The sequence below is a fragment of the Mus caroli genome, chromosome 12, assembly GCF_900094665.2.
Source record: "Mus caroli chromosome 12, CAROLI_EIJ_v1.1, whole genome shotgun sequence".
In the NCBI taxonomy this organism is placed as follows: Eukaryota; Metazoa; Chordata; class Mammalia; order Rodentia; family Muridae; genus Mus; species Mus caroli.
The window spans coordinates 64,346,808-64,368,008 of NC_034581.1; the positions used below are offsets into that span (position 1 = coordinate 64,346,808).

Genomic DNA, 21,201 nt, shown 5'->3' on the forward strand with positions numbered 1-21,201 from the left:
ACCAGCCCAGAGATGGTCCCACCCACAAGGGGCCTTTCCCCCTTGATCACTAATTGAGAAAATGCCTTACAGCTGGATCTCATGGAGGCATTTCCCCAACTGAAGCTCCTTTCTCTGTGATAACTCCAGACTGTGTCAAGTTGACACAAAACTAGCCAGTACAATAAACTATTATTAAAATTTATGGAAAAAAAAAACTAGTACACTCTAAGTTGGAATTTTTAATAGTTTAACCTCCAATATAAGGAAAACCTCCAGTTAATTATAAAAAGATGGCAAGTATAAAAAAATTAATTCAGCAGCATGTTAATATTGTAGTGAGTCAACTCAAGTTCTGATTTTATTTGTTTGTTTGTTTGGTTTTCATTTTGGTTTGAGCCAGGGTCTAACTATGTAGCCCAGGCTGTCACTCTGTAGACCTGGAACTCACTCTGTAGACCAGGCTGGCCTCAAATTCACAGAGATCACCTGCCTCTGCCTCCTGAGTGCTTAGACTCTGTCACTCAGCCAGCTTTATTTTATTTTATTTTATTTTATTTATTTTTTAAAGATAGGGTCTCATGCAACCCAGGCTGCTCTTGAAGTCCATGTGCAGCCAAGGATGACTTCGAGCCCTTTTAAAATTCACTTTAAATTTTTTCACTTATACTGGGGTAGGCTTAAGAAAAGGAAAAGGGAGGAGGTGAAGTGACAGGTAGCTGATGGTTCCTGTCCCTTGCCGGGCAGAGGAGGAATCCTGATCATAGGCTCTTTGACACTTTTCCCTCAGACTTGCTGCTCTGGTACTCAGCGCACATGAACACTTGCTTGTAGACCCTAGCCCAGCGCTTCCTGGCCCGGGGCTGCTCATTCCTCTTGGTCCACTGGGTCTGCCACATCAGCCCTTCTCACCCTGCTGCGCGTGCTGGAGCTCATCCCCACCCTGGCACACTACTGCCACACACCGTCTGTCAGATCCTCCCCAAATTCCTTCCCAACCGGAAGTCCGTGATGTAGATCCCAAAAGTGCTCCGTTTGGGTATGGTCATAAGGTTGCCTTTCTGCGCGATCTCTTTGTCTGGCTTTGGCAAATCGGCCGAGCTGACCTGGAGGCTACACAGGCATTCCTCAGAATTCTCACAGATCAGCATCTTCCAGTACCTATCCAACTTCACAGGCATTTGGGGCACTGACTGTGGCCGGTCATGGTCAGCTACAGAGTCGGGGGGCGGGGGGGCGGGGGGGGGGNGGGGAGCACTCTCAGCACTGAACTTCCTGATCCTACTCTACACCCTGAGTGCTGGGATTACAGGCGTGGGGTACCGTGCCCAACATTCTGCTTTATAACCACAGGAGGGATTTTTTTTTTAGATTTAGAATTCTGTTGTCTTATAAAATAGTTAAAAATTACAGATGATGGGCTGGAGAGATGGCTCAGCAGGTAAGGGCACTGATTGCTCTTCCAAAGGCCCTGAGTTCAAATCCCAGCAACCACATGGTGGCTCACAACCATCCATAATGAGATCTGACACCCTTTTCTGGTGTGTCTGAAGTCAGCTAGAGTGAACTTATAATAAATAATAAATAAATGTTTTAAAAATTACAGACAAAATTTGAATTAAATGTGTTTAGAATCCAAAATAATCTCCTTTAAAAGTGTTCATATTCCAAAGCATAGCATGAAAAAAACCAACAACAACAACAAAAAAAAAAACCAAAAACCAAAAAAAAAAAAAAAAAACCAAACCTATCTGAGCATCATTAAGACACAGGGAAGCCAGGCAATCATGAACCGTTTCTGTTAATTCTGGAGCAACCCAGATAAAAGCCTGAGGATACAAAGAGCAACATGCTAACACAGTCCTTAGAACTCAGCCTGGCTCAACAAGGACAAGGACAAAATCAGCTACTATTATTGACCAAGCAAGCACTTGCCGTGCTGGATCATCTCCTCTCCTTACAACTGCCGAGGGGCTGGTGTGGTGCGTAAGGAACCTCAGAGGAACACACAGAGACTGAGGACCGTCTGGAAGCACTGAGCTAAGTAATAACTACAAGTGTAAGAAAGTGCATGGGAAGGTGAATGATCAACTCTGGGGCCAAGAGGATTCCCGACGAGCCTCAGAGACAGCAGCGGAGCACAGGAAAAATGGCACTGAAACGGACACTTGTGAGGACAAAGACACATACTAATGTGGGGTCCTTGTTTGCAATCTGTACAGCTTATGAACTCATCAGCAGCACACCTTGATTCTCTCAGCAAAGAGTGCAGCTGCTGGTCAGACTGCCAGTGAGCCTTGTCCTGTCCTTGTGTCTTCCAGGGGACAGTCACTGGTGCACAGTCCTCTGTGTAAAGTCACTTGCCTCAGTACAGAGCTTCTAACCGTATATTCCTCACTCCTGCTAAGCCTGTTGGAGTTAATGCTGATTAACCACAGCAAGTAATATATCTACTGTTTTCTCCCACATAAAGATAAGTTATCTCTCAATACCTTTGGCCTAAGTGTCCAAAATCTGTAACTCAAACTAAAAATAAACCACCATGCTTTTCTTAAGACCCAACTACAGTGCACACCAGCATGGAATATCCAAGCTAACAAATGCCTCTTGTTTTGGTCTCAGCATCTTCGGAAGCCTCTGTTCTCTCCTACACAGTACAGCTATGTGCAGCCTTTCCTTCCAGAAGACTTCAGCCTGAGGTAAGCACTGGAAAATGAAACCTTAGAAAACATAAACCAAACCTGCCTCAAGGGCAGACAATGTCTTGTACAACACCTACTTCTCCTCCATGTCTAGACTTGAGTGTTACAGTTTATAGACAGTCAATAAGCTATGCACTATATTTTTAACAATTTTTTAAGCAAAACTAAAAGAATGATTTCACAAACTAAGAACTGTGGACTCAATTATATAAAAGCTATGAAAACTTGTAACTGACATCTTTGGCTGGCCCTAAATAGGATAGCCAAGTGTGTATAAAGCTCATGTTGGGGCTACTACCAATCTAAATGTGTAATACCGAGTGAACATGTGTAACTTGGAGTGTTGCTATGGAGAAGGGAAACAATATCAGCCTAATTTCCAGACCTGAAGGAGCAGTTACTTTCCTTCCCAATCTTTAACAAAAATGCATTAGGAGAGAATATGATTGTTATCTAGGCTCATCTCTCCTTATTTTCTGGTAGGTGCTGAGTATGGAATCCTGTACCTTGTATGTACTGGGCAAGCACTCTATATGTCCAGTGTTAGGGACGAGAACATTGTGAGATCCTATAAATGTCCTGTGAGAGACGACAGAATACCAGCAGTCTAGACTGGGGGCAGAAGGGATATACTTTAGTTGTTAAAGTTCCAATTCTGTACAGTATCCAAGGACGCTCATCTGATTTGATTCAGAGGGCTTTATGTGAGGAAACCACTGGGATCTAAGTGTGTCGAGGGGCATCCTTCTGTACAGGGTTTGCAATTGATTCATCAGGTATTCTGAGGAGAACTTTTTTTTTTTAAAGTATAAAAGCACAAAGAACTTCTGTATATGAATTACTATTATCATTTTGTATGAAAAACTTTTCTTTTCTTTTTTTCTTTTTTGCCCTGAGACAGGGTTTCTCTGTGTAGCCCTGGCTGTCCTGGAACTCACTTTGTAGACCAGGCTGTTCTCGAACTCAGAAATCCGCCTACCTCTGACAAACTTTTCAACAATTATACAAACATAACCATTCTTGTTTTATCTGAGGAAATCCCACTCAACACTCAGATTTTTCCAAAGATTTAAGGCACACCCCTGAAGACACCATTTCATGTCAATGTGTATGAAAACTATGATTTTTTTTTTTTTTTTTTTTTGGTTTTTTCGAGACAGGGTTTCTCTGTGTAGCCCTGGCTGTCCTGGCACTCACTTTGTAGACCAGGCTGGCCTCGAACTCAGAAATCCGCCTGCCTCTGCCTCCCGAGTACTGGGATTAAAGGCGTGCGCCACCATGCCCGGCGAAAACTATGATTATTAATAATGTAGTATATACTTAGTATTGACAATATTCAGCCCATATCAACCAAACTGGCTTTAACTTTTTACTCTCTAATTTACAGACAGGGGCAGGGGCAGGGAGTAGTGAGGGGAGAAAATCATCAAAATGTACAGTATGTTTGTATGAAATTGTTAAAAAATGAACTAAATGGCTGGGCAGTGGTGGCGCACACCTTTAATCCCAGCACTTAGGAGGCAGAGGCAGGCGGATTTCTGAGTTCAAGGCCAGCTTGGTCTACAGAGTGAGTTCCAGGACAGCCAGGGATACACAGAGAAACCCTGTCTCAGGGAAAAAAAAAAAAATGTTTCTTACATTTCTCTTTAATTTTGTAGTGTGACATTTACCTAATTCACTAGACTAGTGGTTCTCAACCTAGGGAAATCCTGCCCCCTAGAGGATAGCAGCAATATCTGGAGACATTTTGGATTGTTACAAATGGGTGGGTGGGTAAAGTCCATGGGTGCTATTAAATAACCTGCAATAAGCTAGCCAGGCCTCACAGCAAACAACTATCCAGTACAAACGCCAACGGCACCAAGTTACAGAGGTATCTTGCTATCCTGCTTTTGCATTTTATAACATAGTATAGCTTCCATTCTTGGAAATGTTATTTTTTAATCACTTAATAAGACATTTAACAAAACAATACATTAGAAGTGGGGGATCATTGCCTATATGATTTCATCTTTTTACTTCCTTACAGTGCTAACACAGTAACACGTGACTGGCGCCATATTAATCAGAAAAGAGTGTGAGGAGCTTAGAATTAACATAAAGGCCTTAGTGACAATCACGTAACTTGTACACCTCATGCATGTATCTGACAGATAACAACTTCACATTCCAGTCGAATGCATCATACTAAATTGTTGTTCACGATGCTTTGCTGAGCAATAAGAATGAAGATGCATGACCTTCGGTAGCTCCTGATGCTCTCGGGCACAGTTTTAGAGTAATACCTCCCTCACGCGTGGCTTCCATCAGCCTGTTCCTTTGCAGTGCTGTGGATCTAAGTCATGACTGCATGGATGCACGACCTGTTAGATTGCACTATCTAACATTTATGCTTATGATACAATACTGGGTTGCAAGACAAATAAGACAGGCAGGACTGAGGCTTCAAGCTGTGAAAAGCTCTATTGATCTCATCATTAAATATTTCAGGCATATAATAAGATATTAGTTAACAACAGGTATACTCTAATGAAAACTGGAAATAATAAAAATAAAATAAATAGAAAATTAATTAAAAAGCAGAAAGAAATCTATGTGGTGTTTGCAGATCCTGATCTTCCGTTCCCAGAGGTGGCCACTTTTCTGAGCCAGGCATTTATTAGTTTTATGACTGCTTTTTATTTTCACAGTGGTCTACAAATAATGTGTGATATTTGGCTTGTTTTTCAACTCATACAAATGATATCAAATATATATTCCTTGTTTTTAGTAATTCCTGAATTTACCAGCTGGAGGAACCAGAAGAAATCAAGAGAAGGAACAAATAGGGTCACTAAACTAGCCATATCAGCATCTATGTCTCTAAAGGGGAACTCCTCTGTGATTGAGTTGACTGTCTCCACAGGCACCTGCAAACAGGCTTGCCTCAGGCTTCTATCAAAGTGTGGTAATGAATATGGGTATGAACTCCCTGCCACAGTTTTGATACAAAATCCCACATGCCCAGCCACCCAAAGAGTATTAGCAGCAGTAATGAGACCTGATTTAACCGGCCTGTTTTCAGATTTAAGACATTCTAAGTCTACAACTGTAAACCAGAGAAAATAAAAGGCTTTGTTTATAAGTAAGCACAGGAAAACCATGCCTCAGTATTTTTACCCCTTCCATTTCAGAAGGAGAGTGGAAGAGATGAGAAAGGAAACGTGAACTGGGTACTTAGCAGTCCTTCCAAGGAGTCCATCAGAATGGCCTCAGAATGACACGAGAGACAGATTTAGAGCAGATCTCCCCCTGCCAGCCCCTTAAGGGAGACAGCTGACATGACTGTCACTCTCTGCTGATACAGAGTGAAGCTCACGGACATATTACACCAGGCTAGTTTCAACAGCTGCTCTACAGCACTGTGAGGGGGATGCCACAGTATGAGCACCTCAGATACACCGTGGATTAGGTCTGACAACTGGCACGGGCACTAAAACTATCTTTAGGGAGGATAAACACATAAGCTTGATGAGTTCAGAAGAATCTACACAGCAAGTCCAGAAAGTCTCTAATTCCAAGAAGAAAACACCAACAAAGCTTTCCTGACACCCCTGAGCAAGGATTTAGAGCGACTATAGCCGGGCTACATCCTACTTCTGTCCTACAAGCAGAGTCCAAATGGACAGAAGCACAAGTAGTGGACGGATCCCAGTGACTCAGAGCATGCCCCACCCGAATCTGAGTGAGTGAGTTTGATTCCAGCACCCACCATGGGCAGCTTATAACTCCTGTAGTTCCAGTTCCATGGGCTCCAATGCCTCCTGGTTCATGTGCACATGAGACCACACCTCTCCACAGATATACACAATTAAAAATAAAATTAAAAAATTTTAAGTTGAGAAGACGAAAGGCAAGTATGTGTCTAAAGGGTTTTTAAGACTCAGTCAAGGGCTGGTGAGATGGCTCAGTGGACAAGAGCACTGACTGCTTTTCTGAAGGGCCTGAGTTCAAATCCCAGCAACCACATGGTGGCTCACAACATCCGTAAGGAGATCTGATGCCCTCTTCTGGAGTGTCTGAGGACAGCTACAGTTTGCTTACATATAATAATAATAATAATAATAAAGACTCAGTCAAAGTGGCACACACCTTTAATCCCAGCACTCAGGAGACAAAGGAGGCAGACCCCTGAGAGTTCCCAGACAGCCAGGGTTAGACAGAGAAACCCCGTCTCAAAACAAAACCAACAAAAATGGACAGATGAGTCTGAAGAACGAAAGGCTATGACACAGTAGTGCAAGAGGGATGCTAGCCTCTTGGGAAAAAGAGAGCAAAGACTCCGAGGCTGTGCCATCTGAGCGAGGGCTATCACCAGCCAGGCCTCCCTCTCACATCGCCTTACCGAAGGACATCGCTGATGGTGATTTCAGGAATGAACTTTTGAAGATGCTTCACTGTTTCACTGAGAAAACATGCTTTATACATTTCATTAACTCCATAAGAGAAATGCTGGAACACCAGGTTAATGAAGCCGCTAAGAATGAAGGAAAGAAAAAAAAACACCCTTGAGGTAGAGGAATCTTTTATTACTATAAAATATCTCTATGTTTTAGAAAAAGTCTGAAAAAGCTACATAGTAAAGAAGCTTTTGGCTAATATAAGGGGAGGAATTCACTCACATTCGACATTTATAAGAAGCGCGGCTTCAGAATGGTAGGCTGTGAAGCCTGCTGGTGTTCAGGCTTTCTAATGCTTTCAATACACGAAAGAGGCGTCTTTAAGACAGTGCGACACTTACCCTAGTTCAGTCTGGCAGAGGTACAATATTCTAGTAGTTCTGAAGTGAGATTCTGTACTAAGCTAAGAAGTTCAACCTAATCCTCTGGTACAGAGCCTGCAGAGGGTAAAGCCCACACATAACTTAAGATGCTTTCCAGGGGTTGTATATAAACTCCTCTGAAGAGAGAGACTGCTACACAGACCAGCCGGCTGGGAGAAGGCGCATTTGGTAACTATGTGTTTGCCAAGCATACCCGAGGAGGTGAAGGAGGAGAGCCCCTGGGGCTTGCTGGCCAGCTGGTCTAGATGAATCAATGAGCTCCTAGTTGAGTGTGTCTCCAAAACAAAATAAGGAGGACAATGACTGAGGAAGACACCTGGTTGGCAACTCCCCTAGGCTCTGCCCAACCTGCCAGGTACAAGCCAAACCCCGCTCTTCCTGTCTCTGTCCCCGCCCTTAACCAGGCCCCTTCCCTTCCCCCAATAACCTTCCCTTTGTACTGAACTATGAAATGGCAGTGACTCCTCAGGGGAGCACCCTGGCCAGGCCCACTGAGATGCTCCATCCCGCTGCATTATACCGCCATTTATAAAGTACAACACACCTGACATCAAACTATGGCCTACACATACACATGCATGTGGCACACCCACACACATGTGCATGCACACAGGAAAACCCAAATATAAGGCTATTTCTTCTTCTTTTTTTTTTTTCTTGGTACCAAATCTTTTTTTTTCCTTTTATATTTTTTTACTAGGTATTTTCCTCATTTACATTTCCAATGCTATCCCAAAAGTCCCCCATATCCTCCCCCACACTCCCCTACCCACCCACTCCCACTTTTTGGCCCTGGCGTTCCCCTGTACTGGGGTATATAAAGTTTGCAAGTCCAATGGGCCTCTCTTTCCAGTGATGGCCGACTAGGCCATCTTTTGATACATATGCAGCTAGAGTCAAGAGCTCCGGGGTACTGGTTAGTTCATAATGTTGTTCCACCTATAGGGTTGCAGATCCCTTTAGCTCCTTGGGTACTTTCTCTAGCTCCTCCATTGGGAGCCCTGTGATCCATCCAATAGCTGACTGTGAGCATCCACTTCTGTGTTTGCTAGGCCCCGGTATAGTCTCACAAGAGACAGCTATATCAGGGTCCTATAAGGCTATTTCTTAGAACAGTGTCATAAGTCTATATGGTATCAATCTTAGATTTACACACACACATACACACACAAGTGCGTGTGCCATTTCATTAGTAAATTTTTATCTAACAGCTTACAAAACAATGGTGACTAGCTTGAAATGCTCTTTTCAAAGTCGTTTCTGGTCTTTTAGTAACATTTAAGATATGAACTACCAGATTTTATTTTATTTTATTGTTTGGTTTTTCAAGGCAGGGCTTCTCTCTATAGCCCTGGCTTTCCTGGAACTCACTTTGTAGACTAGGCTGGCCTTGAACTCAGAAATCTGCCTGCCTCTGCCTCCCAAGTGCTGGGATTAAAGGCGTGTGCCTCCACTGCCTGGCAAGAAACTAATTTTATTTATGAATGGCTTTGGCCTTACTTTCCTTTTAGCTAAGACGTTATTACCCTGGTTCATCAACATCTTTTGTGAGGCAGTAAAACATTACACTTGGTGTGAAACATAATCCAGAGGAAAAAACCTCTAGCTAGTATGGACAAGGTTCTGCCTTCAATCCTTAGCATCAAAACCAAATAATCAAGTTTATGCTTATTACAGAAAGATCTTAATTGGGAATAACAGTCACAAAAATGAAGGTTTAGTCTATCAGAATATCAAAAACTTCTGGAGTTAAAAAAAAAAAAAAAACATAAAATCTCCTTAAAGGTGACAGACATTATTACCTTTTGAGAATGACTTCCATAACATCTCTGGCATCGAAGTCAAAGGGTTTGTAACCTTCCCGTTTAAAGGCCAGAACTGCATTGGGCCCTAGCCAAATAGTGCCATCCAACCTGGGCGTAAAGTGAACTCCGAGGAAAGGAAACCGGCTGTCTGGGACCTGCAGACTCAACACAGCGATGAACGGTTAGCGCAGTTCACATTCCCGTGTACTGCACACACAAGCATCTAACTGGTGATGTAAGAGAGCTCCCTCCACACATTTGTATGCGTCACGAGCTGTATTCAGGGAGGATTTTCTATTAACACATGTTCTGTTTTTAAATGCTAGTGACATTAATATATATTGTTCCACTTATCCATCTTTCTGGGAAAGGGAGAAAAGATGAACTGTCATAATCTTGGCTCTTTCTCCTATAAGAGAGGTCTATGACTAGCAGGCAATTCATGGCTGCCGGGAAGAAATGTACACATCTCCAGCCTTGGCCTCGGGGAAGTGAGCAGCAGCAGACAAGTCAGTCACCTGGTGGAGCCTCCCATTCTCCCAGGGACTGGCTCATCAGCAGGGTAACCGCAGGCAGGAGAGTGAGCGCTCCATATACACACCCCCAACTTTTACCTCCGGGAACTGGAGCAGCCATAGCCCTCCTGTTCCCAGTGCACTGGTGAAGGCATCAGTGTTCCTGCTGCTCTATCACAGGGGAGGGAGGAACTGGTTCTTGTATTCCAGGGTGTGCTCGTGCTTTCGGAGACATGTGACCCACAGAGCAGAAGGCGGCTTTGGGGACAGACCCACAGCAGACAGATGATGTTACCACGCACACAGCCCTGAAACCCTCTCTTCTAAAGCAGGTAAACGTTTTTTATTTTCATTTCCTTTGTGGCTCCGACTAACTTGATAGTGAGAAGACAGAAGGATAAATTACCTACCGGGTAAATATTTCCTTTTACAAGGTAGCCCTTTTCTGGCTTTAAGACCAGGTAATCTCCCCGGAATGGGACAATTTGAGGGTCAGGATTGCAGCCACTCAACTCTGAAATACGGTCTGAGTAAAGACCAGCACACGTGACAACATATCGACACCGAATCTCCTTTCCCTGGAACAAAATAAAGATGCATGGTTAGTTTCTAAACATGAGAAAGAAAATGTGACAGCCCTTGTCTGTGGGTGAAACCTTAAAAACCCAAAACACTCCAACTGAATGAGGAATTAACAGAGGTTGCAATGTAGACGATGGGTAAAGGAAGATTGGGTTTAATCAACAAACTATATGCATGTATGGAAACAACACACTGAATCCCATTATATAGTCCATATATGCTGAGATACTTTTCCAGGGACTGGGGATGGCAGGCATTCTTATTGTATAGCTCTGGCTAACATAGGCTACACACACACACACACACACACACACACACACACACACGCATGCACATATGCTTATATAAAGGAATAAATAAGTCAAAGGGGAGAAAACAGATGCTAAAAAAAAGGATAAATACATATTTTTTTTTCTGAAAGAACAAATTCAATGTAACCATCAGCAAAACTGGACCCTCTTTTGTAAAACGTACAAAAATGAATTTGAAGCTACACATAGTGGTAAATCCCTACATACCAGAACTTGAGTGGCTGAAACAGAAGTGAGTTCAAGGCCAGCTTGAACTACAATACACCCCAAACACCAGACCAGTTAGGGCCACTTAGCAAGCAAGATCTTATCTCAGACAATCAAAGACATTTTTTGAAATGGAGTCAAGATTTAAATGTAAAACCTGTGACTACAGAATATGGAAGGTGCTCCCTGGCACTGGCACTGGCACTGGTGACGGTTTTTATAGAAGGGACACCACAGACACGAGTAAAAGAAGCAAAAATGAAACAGTGGACTACACCAGACTCAAGGTTCCTGCACAGCAAAGGCAAAGCTAGAGCAAGCCTTCCACCTGACAAGGGTCAATCCCTAATACATAAAAGGAACTCAAGAACTCAACAGCCAGAAAGTAAGGGATCAGATTTCAACTGGGCAGTTGAGGCATGCGTGCACCTTTAATCCCAGCACTTGAGAAGCAGAGGCAGGTGGATCGTTATGAGTTCGAGGCCAGCCTGGTCTACAGAGCGAGTTCCAGGACAGCCAGGGCTACACAGAGAAACCCTAGAACAAGACAAACAAAACTGGGGAAAGGACCTGAATAGTCACTCCTTTCAAACACACGCATGCATTACCAACAGGTAATGAGAAAGGAGCTTGACCCCAGAGTTATCAGAGAAGTGCAAGTTGAACCTCTTAGGACAGGGCATAGCACTGCATGCCTTTAATCCAGCATTTGAGAGGCAGAGGCAGGACGACCTGGTCTACATAGGAAGTTCCAGCCTAGCTAGTCCTACAAAGAGAGACCCCTGTTTCAAAACCCAAACCCAAACCCAAACCAACAGAGCCTCAGGATAGCCTCTCACACTTGTTGGGAACTAAGTCATTTATCTATGTACTACCCAATTATTTTTTATCGTCATTATCGTGGACTAATTACATTCTTCCAAAATTCTCATGTTGAAGTTCTGACCCCATTAAAGAGGCAATTAAGGCCAGATGAGGTCACATGGATTGATCCATCTTTTGTCACTACCAAAACTAGGTACACTCCCTCCAGCTCCCTAGGTTCAGCCTCCAGCACCTCAAAGGCAGTAACACAAAACTAGGAGGAAAGACCACACCAGAAACTAACCCTGACAGCACCTCGCTATTGGCCTTCTAGATCCTAAAGTATGAGGAGATAACTGTTGTTCAGGTCACTCAGTTTGTGGGGTGTCTTCATGGTGGCCTCTACTGTTCTCCCACCATCTAACACAGGGTCTCTCAACACCACTGCCATTTGAAGCAGGATACTTCTTGGGATGCAGGGAGGCTGTTTAGCAGCATCCCTGAACTCCACCCACCACATGCCAGTAGCCATGACCCCTTCATCTTTTGTCTTGACAAAAGTATCCAGGCACTGTTGCTGACCCCTGAGAATCAAAATAACCTCCAGTTGGGATTGTTAATCTAATGTAAGGTGTTTAAAATGATCACTCTTACATCTCAGCACTTAAGGGTCTAAGAGTAGAAGTATAACTCATAATGAACTTCTCACAAAAACAATACTTTTAAATGAGTTTTAAAATGTGTTGGAGAGTAAGCATGTTTCATTCAAATAAGGAATAATTACATCTTATTAGGTGAAACCATAGTAATTTTGCCCCTCCCCATTTTAATTTGTCAAACCTAAGTACGGTGTAACAGAGAGCAGCCATCCTGCATCTGCTAGGCATACAGACCGATGGTACACAGCTGCAGTGTCCACTCAGTAACTGACATCTCAGACTGCCAGGAAGCCTGTGACCCACCAACTTCTGCTACCCTAGCTATCCCCTAATTGTTAAGACAGAATGTTTATAAACCCATATCACTTAAGGGTGACTCTGCCCTCCCTGACACTGATGGTACAGGGAATCCAGTGTCCTATAGTTCTCACTTTAGACTATGGAGACTGGAGGGGAACAATCTCCCTCTGCACAACCTGCACACTCCTCCCCAAGTTCATAAGTCAATGTACAGCAGAGCGATAAAGTACCTCTCAGCTGGCTGGAGCGGTGGCTCAGTGCTCAAGAGAACTGACTGAGGATCTAGGCTCAGTTCCCACACCCACATGGTGACTCACAATCTTCCTTGCAACTCCAGTTCCAGGGATCCAATGCCCTCTTACAGTCTCACAGGGCACCAGGAACACACACCACGCACAGACACACATGCAGGCAATCACCCATACACATAAGATAAAATAAATATTCTTTAAAAATCCCAAAAGACATGCAAGAGGGATGACTGACTGGGAAGAGAAGGTAAGCAGTAGGGAGTGGATGTGATATAAACACAAGACATGAAGCCCACTACTATGTAATTAATACATTCTAACAAAAGACATTAAAAAAAAATGTGGTGGCTGGTTCCAAGGAACTATAATTGAGGTTGTGCTCTGATTCTCACATGTATACACACAGGTGCACATGCACACACATGTCTATACACACTTGAACATGTACAGCAATCATTCAATAATTCAACTTAACAAGTCAGTGAAAGGGAAAAGAGCTCATGAGCCGTTACCTTGCTGTTCTTGACAGCGATTGGATAGTTCATGCCTGGCAGAGAGGAAAAAAGAATTAGTGAAACTTTTATTTGGGCAAAAGAAAGCTGTCGTTATTTAAAATATTATACCAGTGACAAATTTAAGTGATTGTCTTAATTGTATTTTTTTTTTGATTTATTTATTTATTATATGTAAGTACACTGTAGCTGTCTTCAGACACTCCAGAAGAGGGCGCCAGATTTCGTTACAGATGGTTGTGAGCCACCATGTGGTTGCTGGGATTTGAACTCTGGACCTTCGGAAGAGCAGTCGGGTGCTCTTACCCACTGAGCCATCTCACCAGCCCCTTAATTGCATTTTAATTTTCATTCTGAAACTTTTTACCAAGTGAAAAGACTAAAGCAGTTCATATTTGACAAAATATAAAATGCTGGAAAGTTTTAGGGTGGATTTTTTGTTTGTTTATTTCTTCGAGACAGGGTTTCTCTGTATATCCCTGGCTGTCCTGGAACTCACTTTGTAGACCAGGCTGGCCTCGAACTCAGAAACCCGCCTGCCTCTGCCTCTCATGTGCTGGGATTAAAGGTGTGCGCCACCACTGCCCAGCTTTAGGGTGGATTTTTTAAAATTCATTTAACTAACACACATTCTCTAGCTTACCTTAGCATAAACCCCCCGTACTTCAAAAATACCATGCTCTGCATGTACAGAAATACCATCATAAATGAATTTATTTTGGCCCACAGAACTAAAGCATAGGGTGTTAGCCACTAGGCAACCTTTGAGTCCAAGTGTAGGTAACCCGACTCTTTGCAGTCTGGGCTATTCAGAGAAGCAAAAGTTTTCACAACACAAAAAATTCCAACAATGAACTGAGCACTTATCACATTTGCTCATACTTATTGATGAGGTATTAACACCCGGTAGAGCATACCTACCAAAAAAGAAAGATCATTCTCTGCCTATATGGTGGAGTTGACTTATTCTGCCCCCCACTTACAACAATGGAATAAATTTGTTCATCATCCTAGAGCGCAGAAGGATGCTGGGCAAGTGGCTCACACAATCCAGACTCCTTTAAAACCTGCTAAGGAAGAACTGAATTCTCCCTCATATCCCCTCTCATCAAACAGAAGGCTTGTAGGCCTCTCACTTGACTAAAAAAGAAGACTACGCATCCCAAAGCAGAATAAAGCAGCTTTAGCTACAGTCTAACGGGCACAGGAGGTCAGACTCAGAATGGCTGAGCCTTTATTTATTTTTTTTTTTTTTGNNTTTTNGAGACAGGGTTTCTCTGTGTAGCTCTGGCTGTCCTGGCACTCACTTTGTAGACCAGGCTGGCCTCGAACTCAGAAATCCGCCTGCCTCTGCCTCCCGAGTGCTGGGATTAAAGGCGTGCGCCACCACGCCCGGCCTGGATGAGTCTTTTTATGATACTGGTCTGCCATTTGAGTGTGTTCAAAGATAGCCAACCACTTACTATTCCCTAAGCCATTCCCCTGCCACTCTGATTCAAGAAGCCTAGATGGCCCTAAAATTTATAGCAAGCATTGCTGAGGGAACTGTCTGGAGGCCAACTGTACACAACAGTTCAGATTTCAGTGCCAGTCAGACATCTACTTGGTGCCCAGTTCTATCAGCACAGAAAAAGAGGGACAAGTCTATTTCATTTTTAATTAATACAAAACTTTTGTAGAGAAGACGGAGACAGCTTACCATCTTTACTTCTTGAAGAGTTTTCCTTAGCTATTTCAATACCTTTTACCTCAAAATCTTTCAAGATAGAGCCACCTGCTTCTTGGAAATCCTGGGCAAATGACAAGGCCACCTGTTGGTAGTTCACAATGCCAGTGTATGGACAATCAATAGCCATTAGACCCTAGAATAAATGTAAAAAAAGGCAAATGATGCAGTCAAGAATCAATAAGGTTTGTTTGCATTTCTATATTTGTTTATTTTGATGGGTAACACACATTATCCTTGATTGACAAAAATCCTACAGTGTCTTTAAAAAGTAACAGAAAAGTTTGCTCTTACTACATGTCTAAATTTGGTTATGAATACACACACAAATATATACATGTATGTATACATACATATATGTGTGTTCATGACCAAATGTATGTATATAGATTTATGCATGTGTATGTGCATGTCTACTAGAGGACAGAAATAATACTAGCTAAATAAGAACATCTCATAACCAGGAAACATTTTTTCTTTTTCTTTTTCTTTTTTTTTTTTTGGTTTTNCGAGACAGGGTTTCTCTGTATAGCCCTGGCTGTCCTGGAACTCACTTTGTAGACCAGGTTGGCCTCGAACTCAGAAATCTGCCTGCCTCTGCCTCCCAAGTGCTGGGATTAAAGGCGTGCGCCACCACCACCCGGCTTTTTCTTCATTTTTTTTAAAAATAAAGATGCTTGATTTTCAAAGTTGCCCCAGGTTGCCATTTTTGTTTTTAAGATTTATTATTATTCAGGACAGTTCATTTCTCTCTCTGAGGTGATTCATATCTGATTCTGAGTTGAAGTCTCCAAATGTTTTAATAGACTCTGACGAGACCTTTGCAGTGACGTACACAGCACTCACAGCCAGGGAAAGCTCAGCTGTTGTAGTCCATGTCCACACTGTATGCCAGGCACTGCTAGGATCTGCTGCAGGTCTTCTCTTTGAGACCAGAAACAGGGAATGGGATGTTACATGACTGATTCAGCTTCATTCACATAATTAGAGAAATGAACAGCCTGGCAATAGTTGATTTCTCTGTGTCACTGAAGACATGAATTTTTAGATCTAAAACCATGCTTATTTTCTTTATTTATTTATTCATTTATTTTGGAATGCATGGTGAATATGTCATTGGTCTTTCCATTACTGAAAAAAGAAAAACAGTTTATCTCACAGCAAATACTGAGTATTACCCTTACACTGAACATACACAGCAGCTATCCAATCTCTTCCCCTGAGAAGAGCTCTAAGTGCAACTAATTGGCTCTGTGGTTAAGAGCACTGACTGCTCTTCCAGAGGTCCTGAGTTCAATTCCCAGCAACTACATGGCAGCTCACAACCATTTGTAATGGGATCTGGTGCCCTCTTCTGGTGTGCCTGAATGCAGTGTGCTCATATACATAAAATAAATATATATATTTTTAAAAAGATATCTTTTTGGCTGGTGAGATGGCTCAGTGGATAAGAGCACCGACTGCTCTTCCAAAGGTCCTGAGTTCAAATCCCAGCAACCACATGGTGGCTCACAACCATCCGTAATAAGATCTGATGCCCTCTTTTGGTGTGTCCGAGGACAACTACAGTGTACTTACATGTAATAATAAGTAAATCTATGGGCCGGAGTGAGCAGAGGTCCTGAGCTCAATTCCCAGCAACCACATGAAGGCTCACAACCATCTGTACAGCTACAATGTACTCATATACATAAAATAAATAAATAAATCTTTAAAAAAAAAAGATATCTTTTTGTTTGGTCAACACATCATTGTTGTTAACTTTAAAATCAATATCTGAAATATCACTTTAAATATTTTAATGGTATATTGGCCCCACCCCTTAAAAGCTTTTCACTTTCCTACCCCTCCCTCTTCAAACGATGTTTCCAGCTGCCCAGGTTGGACCAAGGGCTCATAAAACATGGAACACTTGGCAAATCCCACCATTTACATCACCAGGCTTGAGTCTAGAACACGAAAGCCTTTGTCACAGGCAGGAAATCGCTCCTACTGTGATATGGTGGACACATGTGAGACTTAACAGCTACACTCAATTTTAACCTACAGAAAGGATTCTGGGTGCAGCAACCTTAGAAGGTAATGTATCAAGAGTTTAACCTGTGTAACTTCCTCACCCAGCATAAAAACTGTGACGAGGGAGGAAGAGAAACGTTCTGCGAATGTGCTTCCTTCTGAATCAAGTTCTTCACCATGCCAACATCCTTCTCACTCACTCTGTACTCGCACCTGCACACAAAGCAAGCAAGTGCTTCCCGAGTGAACAAACATTTGAGGCATGGTTACTGTATTTGCACCGTTCAGAACTCTAGAGTCTCTCTTCTGTTCTTCTCTTGGACTTGCCCCCCTTTTAGGAAGTGTTGGTGTCCCAAAGCAAGTGTGCATGGAAGATTCGGAACAAGCCATTGTGACCAAGCCGTCCAGTTCCCAGGTCTAGGCCTGACTGTAGCATCGTCAGCTGAGATGGGGCTTGTGGATAGACTCACTTTCCCTCAGCCTGGGGGCTGGCCATGTGCTTTCTACATTAGCAGATCACAGCAGGTCAGATAGCTAGGAAGGAGCCAGGCAAGGGGGTCAAGGAAAGTTGGGAGCTAAACTCAGTAAGGACACAAAGGAGCAAAACCATGTGGTTGGCCTCTTATGCTAAAAGAAAAGGCCCACAGGTCAGACCGGAAGTCAGGAGTATCACAGGGGATTACTCAGAGAATTGTTCCTACTTCAAAGTTTACAGACACAGCTTAGAGTTTGGCAAGGTCCTCTTCCTGGCGTTATCTTCTTTTTAAAGGGATATGGAGCAAGAAGTACTTTAGAGTTGACCTGGTAAACTTCTTTGTAGCAGGCTGGGAAACTCAGACGTGACTGTGTGCCACAGGAACATTCCTGGCTTGGTGGGGAGGACGGGAGTTCCCTTTAGGAAATAACCAGACTGTTTTCTACTATGCACTGTCACAGGTAATGACCAGAGGAGCCATTACATAGAGAGCAACACTGTGTGGCAGCTTCAGAGGGAGCACGGCCCACCCATCTTATAAGTCCTCTATCCACCCTTTTCAAGGGGTTCACCTCAGGGAGGGCTGCTCACCTTCTTACGTTAAGCTAACAGCACTCCTTTGTTGGTACAAATTAGAGAAGTAACTCATTACAAGAGTTAGCATTGCGACTCCTTTCAGGCAGACAGCCACGCGCTATCACACATCAACCATACCTGCGGCATCTAAAGGACTTGGCACAGAGTAAATAAAGAACTTGCCTTCGCTCAAACAGAAAATAAACCTGTTGAGTCCTTTGGGGGTAACACACTTAGGAGCTTGGGAGAAGAACCGATTTCTTCTCTCTTTAAAAAACAAAAAGTGTGCACATATATCCCTTTTTATTATCAGCACACATACTTCATCTGCCTCAGTCAAAAGATTTAGAAGGATGGCATGGTCAGGTCTGTCAAAAGATTTAGAAGGATGGCATGGTCAGGACTGAAGAAAATAGGCAGACGCATCCCCAGTCCTCACAATACAGGCAACGTTTTGGTTTTAGGCAGTAAAACCTGATAAAGACCCATGGGCTCTTGTCCCTATCTTGCTCCTTGTGTTTGAATCTTTACAACTCTCCACAAGAATACACAGCAGGTGACAGTCAGAGACCCTTCTAGATCCCCCACACTTCAGCCTGTTCTCAAGCACTAAAATGGAACTGGAATTATTTCTACATCACACCTAAACCTACAGATATCAAAAGGCTTTTTTTTTTGTCTTTTAAAACAAATCTTTAAATTTGTTTGTTTGTTTGTTTGTTTGTTTGTTTGTTTTTCGAGACAGGGATTCTGGCTGTCCTGGAACTCACTCACCAGGCTGGCCCCGAACTCAGAAATCCGCCTGCCTCTGCCTCCCAAGTGCTGGGATTAAAGGCGTGCTCCACCACGTCTGGCAATTGTTTTATTCTCAAAGACAATCCATGTCAGAGAAATTCTAACATATTAGGTTCACAATCAAAATTTATTAAATCCATATAAAGCTATAAAACACCAGCAAATTTTGTGTGCTTCCCGAAAACACTTATTTAGTAAAAGTTAGAGGCTATTATTTCAGACTAACCATCAAGTCCTGACAGAACAAATTGAAATAGTGTCAATTTCATGTCACTAAATTAAATTGCATAACTGGTCTTCTAAAAATCCAAAAGGCCGAAATAACAGCAGAATCTCCTAGCTGATCAATTTCAGTGGGAGTGACAAAGTGTCCCTTATGTGAAGGGCCAGGAAAGAAGCCCTAACAGTGCCCATCTGCTCTGCGCTGCTGCCTCTGCTGGCCTTGGCCCTCTGCACCCAAGCCTCCTCTGCGCAGTTCCCTGGAGCTACCAAAGCTCGACATCACACACTGGAACTACCAAAGCTCAGACACGACATCACACATACTGTAAATACGGCCTGATGGAAGGGACAGTAGGGCAGAATACAGCCCATTCTCAGGGCACACGCACATGCACACGCACACACAAACTTCCTATCAAAAAGAGGTGCTGCATGCAGCAGGGGGATTATGATCTCTTTGTAAACAACACTCCTCTAGTAACTGGGTATTCATAAAGGGGGATGACCTAGCCTCATGCTAGATACAAAACTCAACTCCGAATGAAAGGTAAAATCCAGCTTTTAGAAAAACACGTAAGACATTTGATAGACAAGTGGAGCAGGACAAGGCTTCTCAAACAGAACATTAAAGGCAGGAACCATAAAAAAGCATAAGCTGCTAACTGATTAAATCACGAACTCCTGTCCTTCAGAAGACACTATTCAAATAAAAGCCAAGTTCCAAGGAGGCAGAAGACGCCTACAATACATATTTAGATGAATGAGCAAGTATATATTTATATACACAACAGACATATCCAGACCATGTAACAAATTTCTATAATTAGTAAGAATTAATAATTATAAAAGACGCAATAAGCCCAATAGAAAAATGGGAAAATCTCTTAACAGGAACTTCAGGGGGAAGCTTCCAAGTGTGAAATAAACATATGAAAAGGTGCATAACACCAAGTCACTGGGAAATAAGATTAAAAGCATCAGGTAATGTTACAGTTTGAGAATCTCTAATCTGAAAATAGCTAAAGCTTTATTAACAGCAACAGGATGCTAAAAAAATATTTGAATTTGGGAATATTTTGATTTTTCTAAAACTTTGGATTCGGGTATTCCACTGGTAAAGCCTATGCAAACACCCTCAAATCTGAAAGCTTTCTGGCCTGCTGTGTTTTCAGTAAGATATATTCTCAGCTTGTTCCACATACCCACAGAAGTGGCCTCTGGAAACAAAGACCGCATGTTGGTACGGAGACGGGGCAACTGGAACATACATGACTGAGGGAATAAACCAAGGTCCTCTAGAAAACCTTTTTGGCAGTATCTGCCAAAGCTGAACATAAACTCATAAACTGTGACCTAACAATTTCTCTTTGATGTATATATCCCCAGTAGCAATATGATCATGTATTTACCAAGCATGTCTTCTAGAATGTTCACTCACAGCAGCGTTATTTGGAATAGCTTAGGGAACGTCCTATGAGCACAGCCTGGCCAGACACTCACCCTGCAATACGGCTCCTTCTTTTTTATATCCTCCTGCTGGATCAGCCTCAGGCCTTGGACTCCATTCTGCAGGCCTCTCTCATACAGGGCCTGAAGTCTGGGAATTTCTTCTTGTTCAACAGCTACTATTAGCTTCAGGAAAAGACAAAATGATTGAATAAGGTTAAGAAATATCACCAGCTATACAATTTATAAAGTCAATGTAGAAATAAAAAATTATCAGATCTCTCAATCAAGGTTGATATAAATAATTTTTCTTTCATAAATCTACTTCTTTCTTTGTTCATTATTTTATTTCTCTCCTTCACCAAGAAAAAAAAAATCTTAAAAAAAAAGCATTAAAACTAACATCCTGAGCCGGGCGTGGTGGCGCACGCCTTTGATCCTAGCACTTGGGAGGCAGAGGCAGGCGGATTTCTGAGTTTGAGGCCAGCCTGGTCTA

General features: G+C 42.7%; 1 protein-coding gene across 3 annotated transcripts in view; it reads right to left on the reverse strand.

Annotated features, from left to right (window-relative positions):
• L2hgdh (L-2-hydroxyglutarate dehydrogenase) overlaps positions 1 to 21,201 on the reverse strand; it is a 32,212-nt gene that overhangs the window by 2,915 nt on the left and 8,096 nt on the right. Inside the window, exons 4-9 of one of the 3 annotated variants that reach the window (XM_021179471.1) lie at positions 20,760 to 20,891; positions 15,149 to 15,311; positions 13,450 to 13,484; positions 10,234 to 10,401; positions 9,306 to 9,463; positions 7,066 to 7,197 (exon numbers count right to left, since the gene is read on the reverse strand). In XM_021179471.1, the coding sequence (XP_021035130.1) occupies positions 7,066 to 7,197; positions 9,306 to 9,463; positions 10,234 to 10,401; positions 13,450 to 13,484; positions 15,149 to 15,311; positions 20,760 to 20,891 (788 nt within the window). The remainder of the gene's footprint in view (positions 1 to 7,065; positions 7,198 to 9,305; positions 9,464 to 10,233; positions 10,402 to 13,449; positions 13,485 to 15,148; positions 15,312 to 20,759; positions 20,892 to 21,201) is intronic. The other 2 variants (XM_021179472.2, XM_021179473.2) reach the window with 2 other exon arrangements.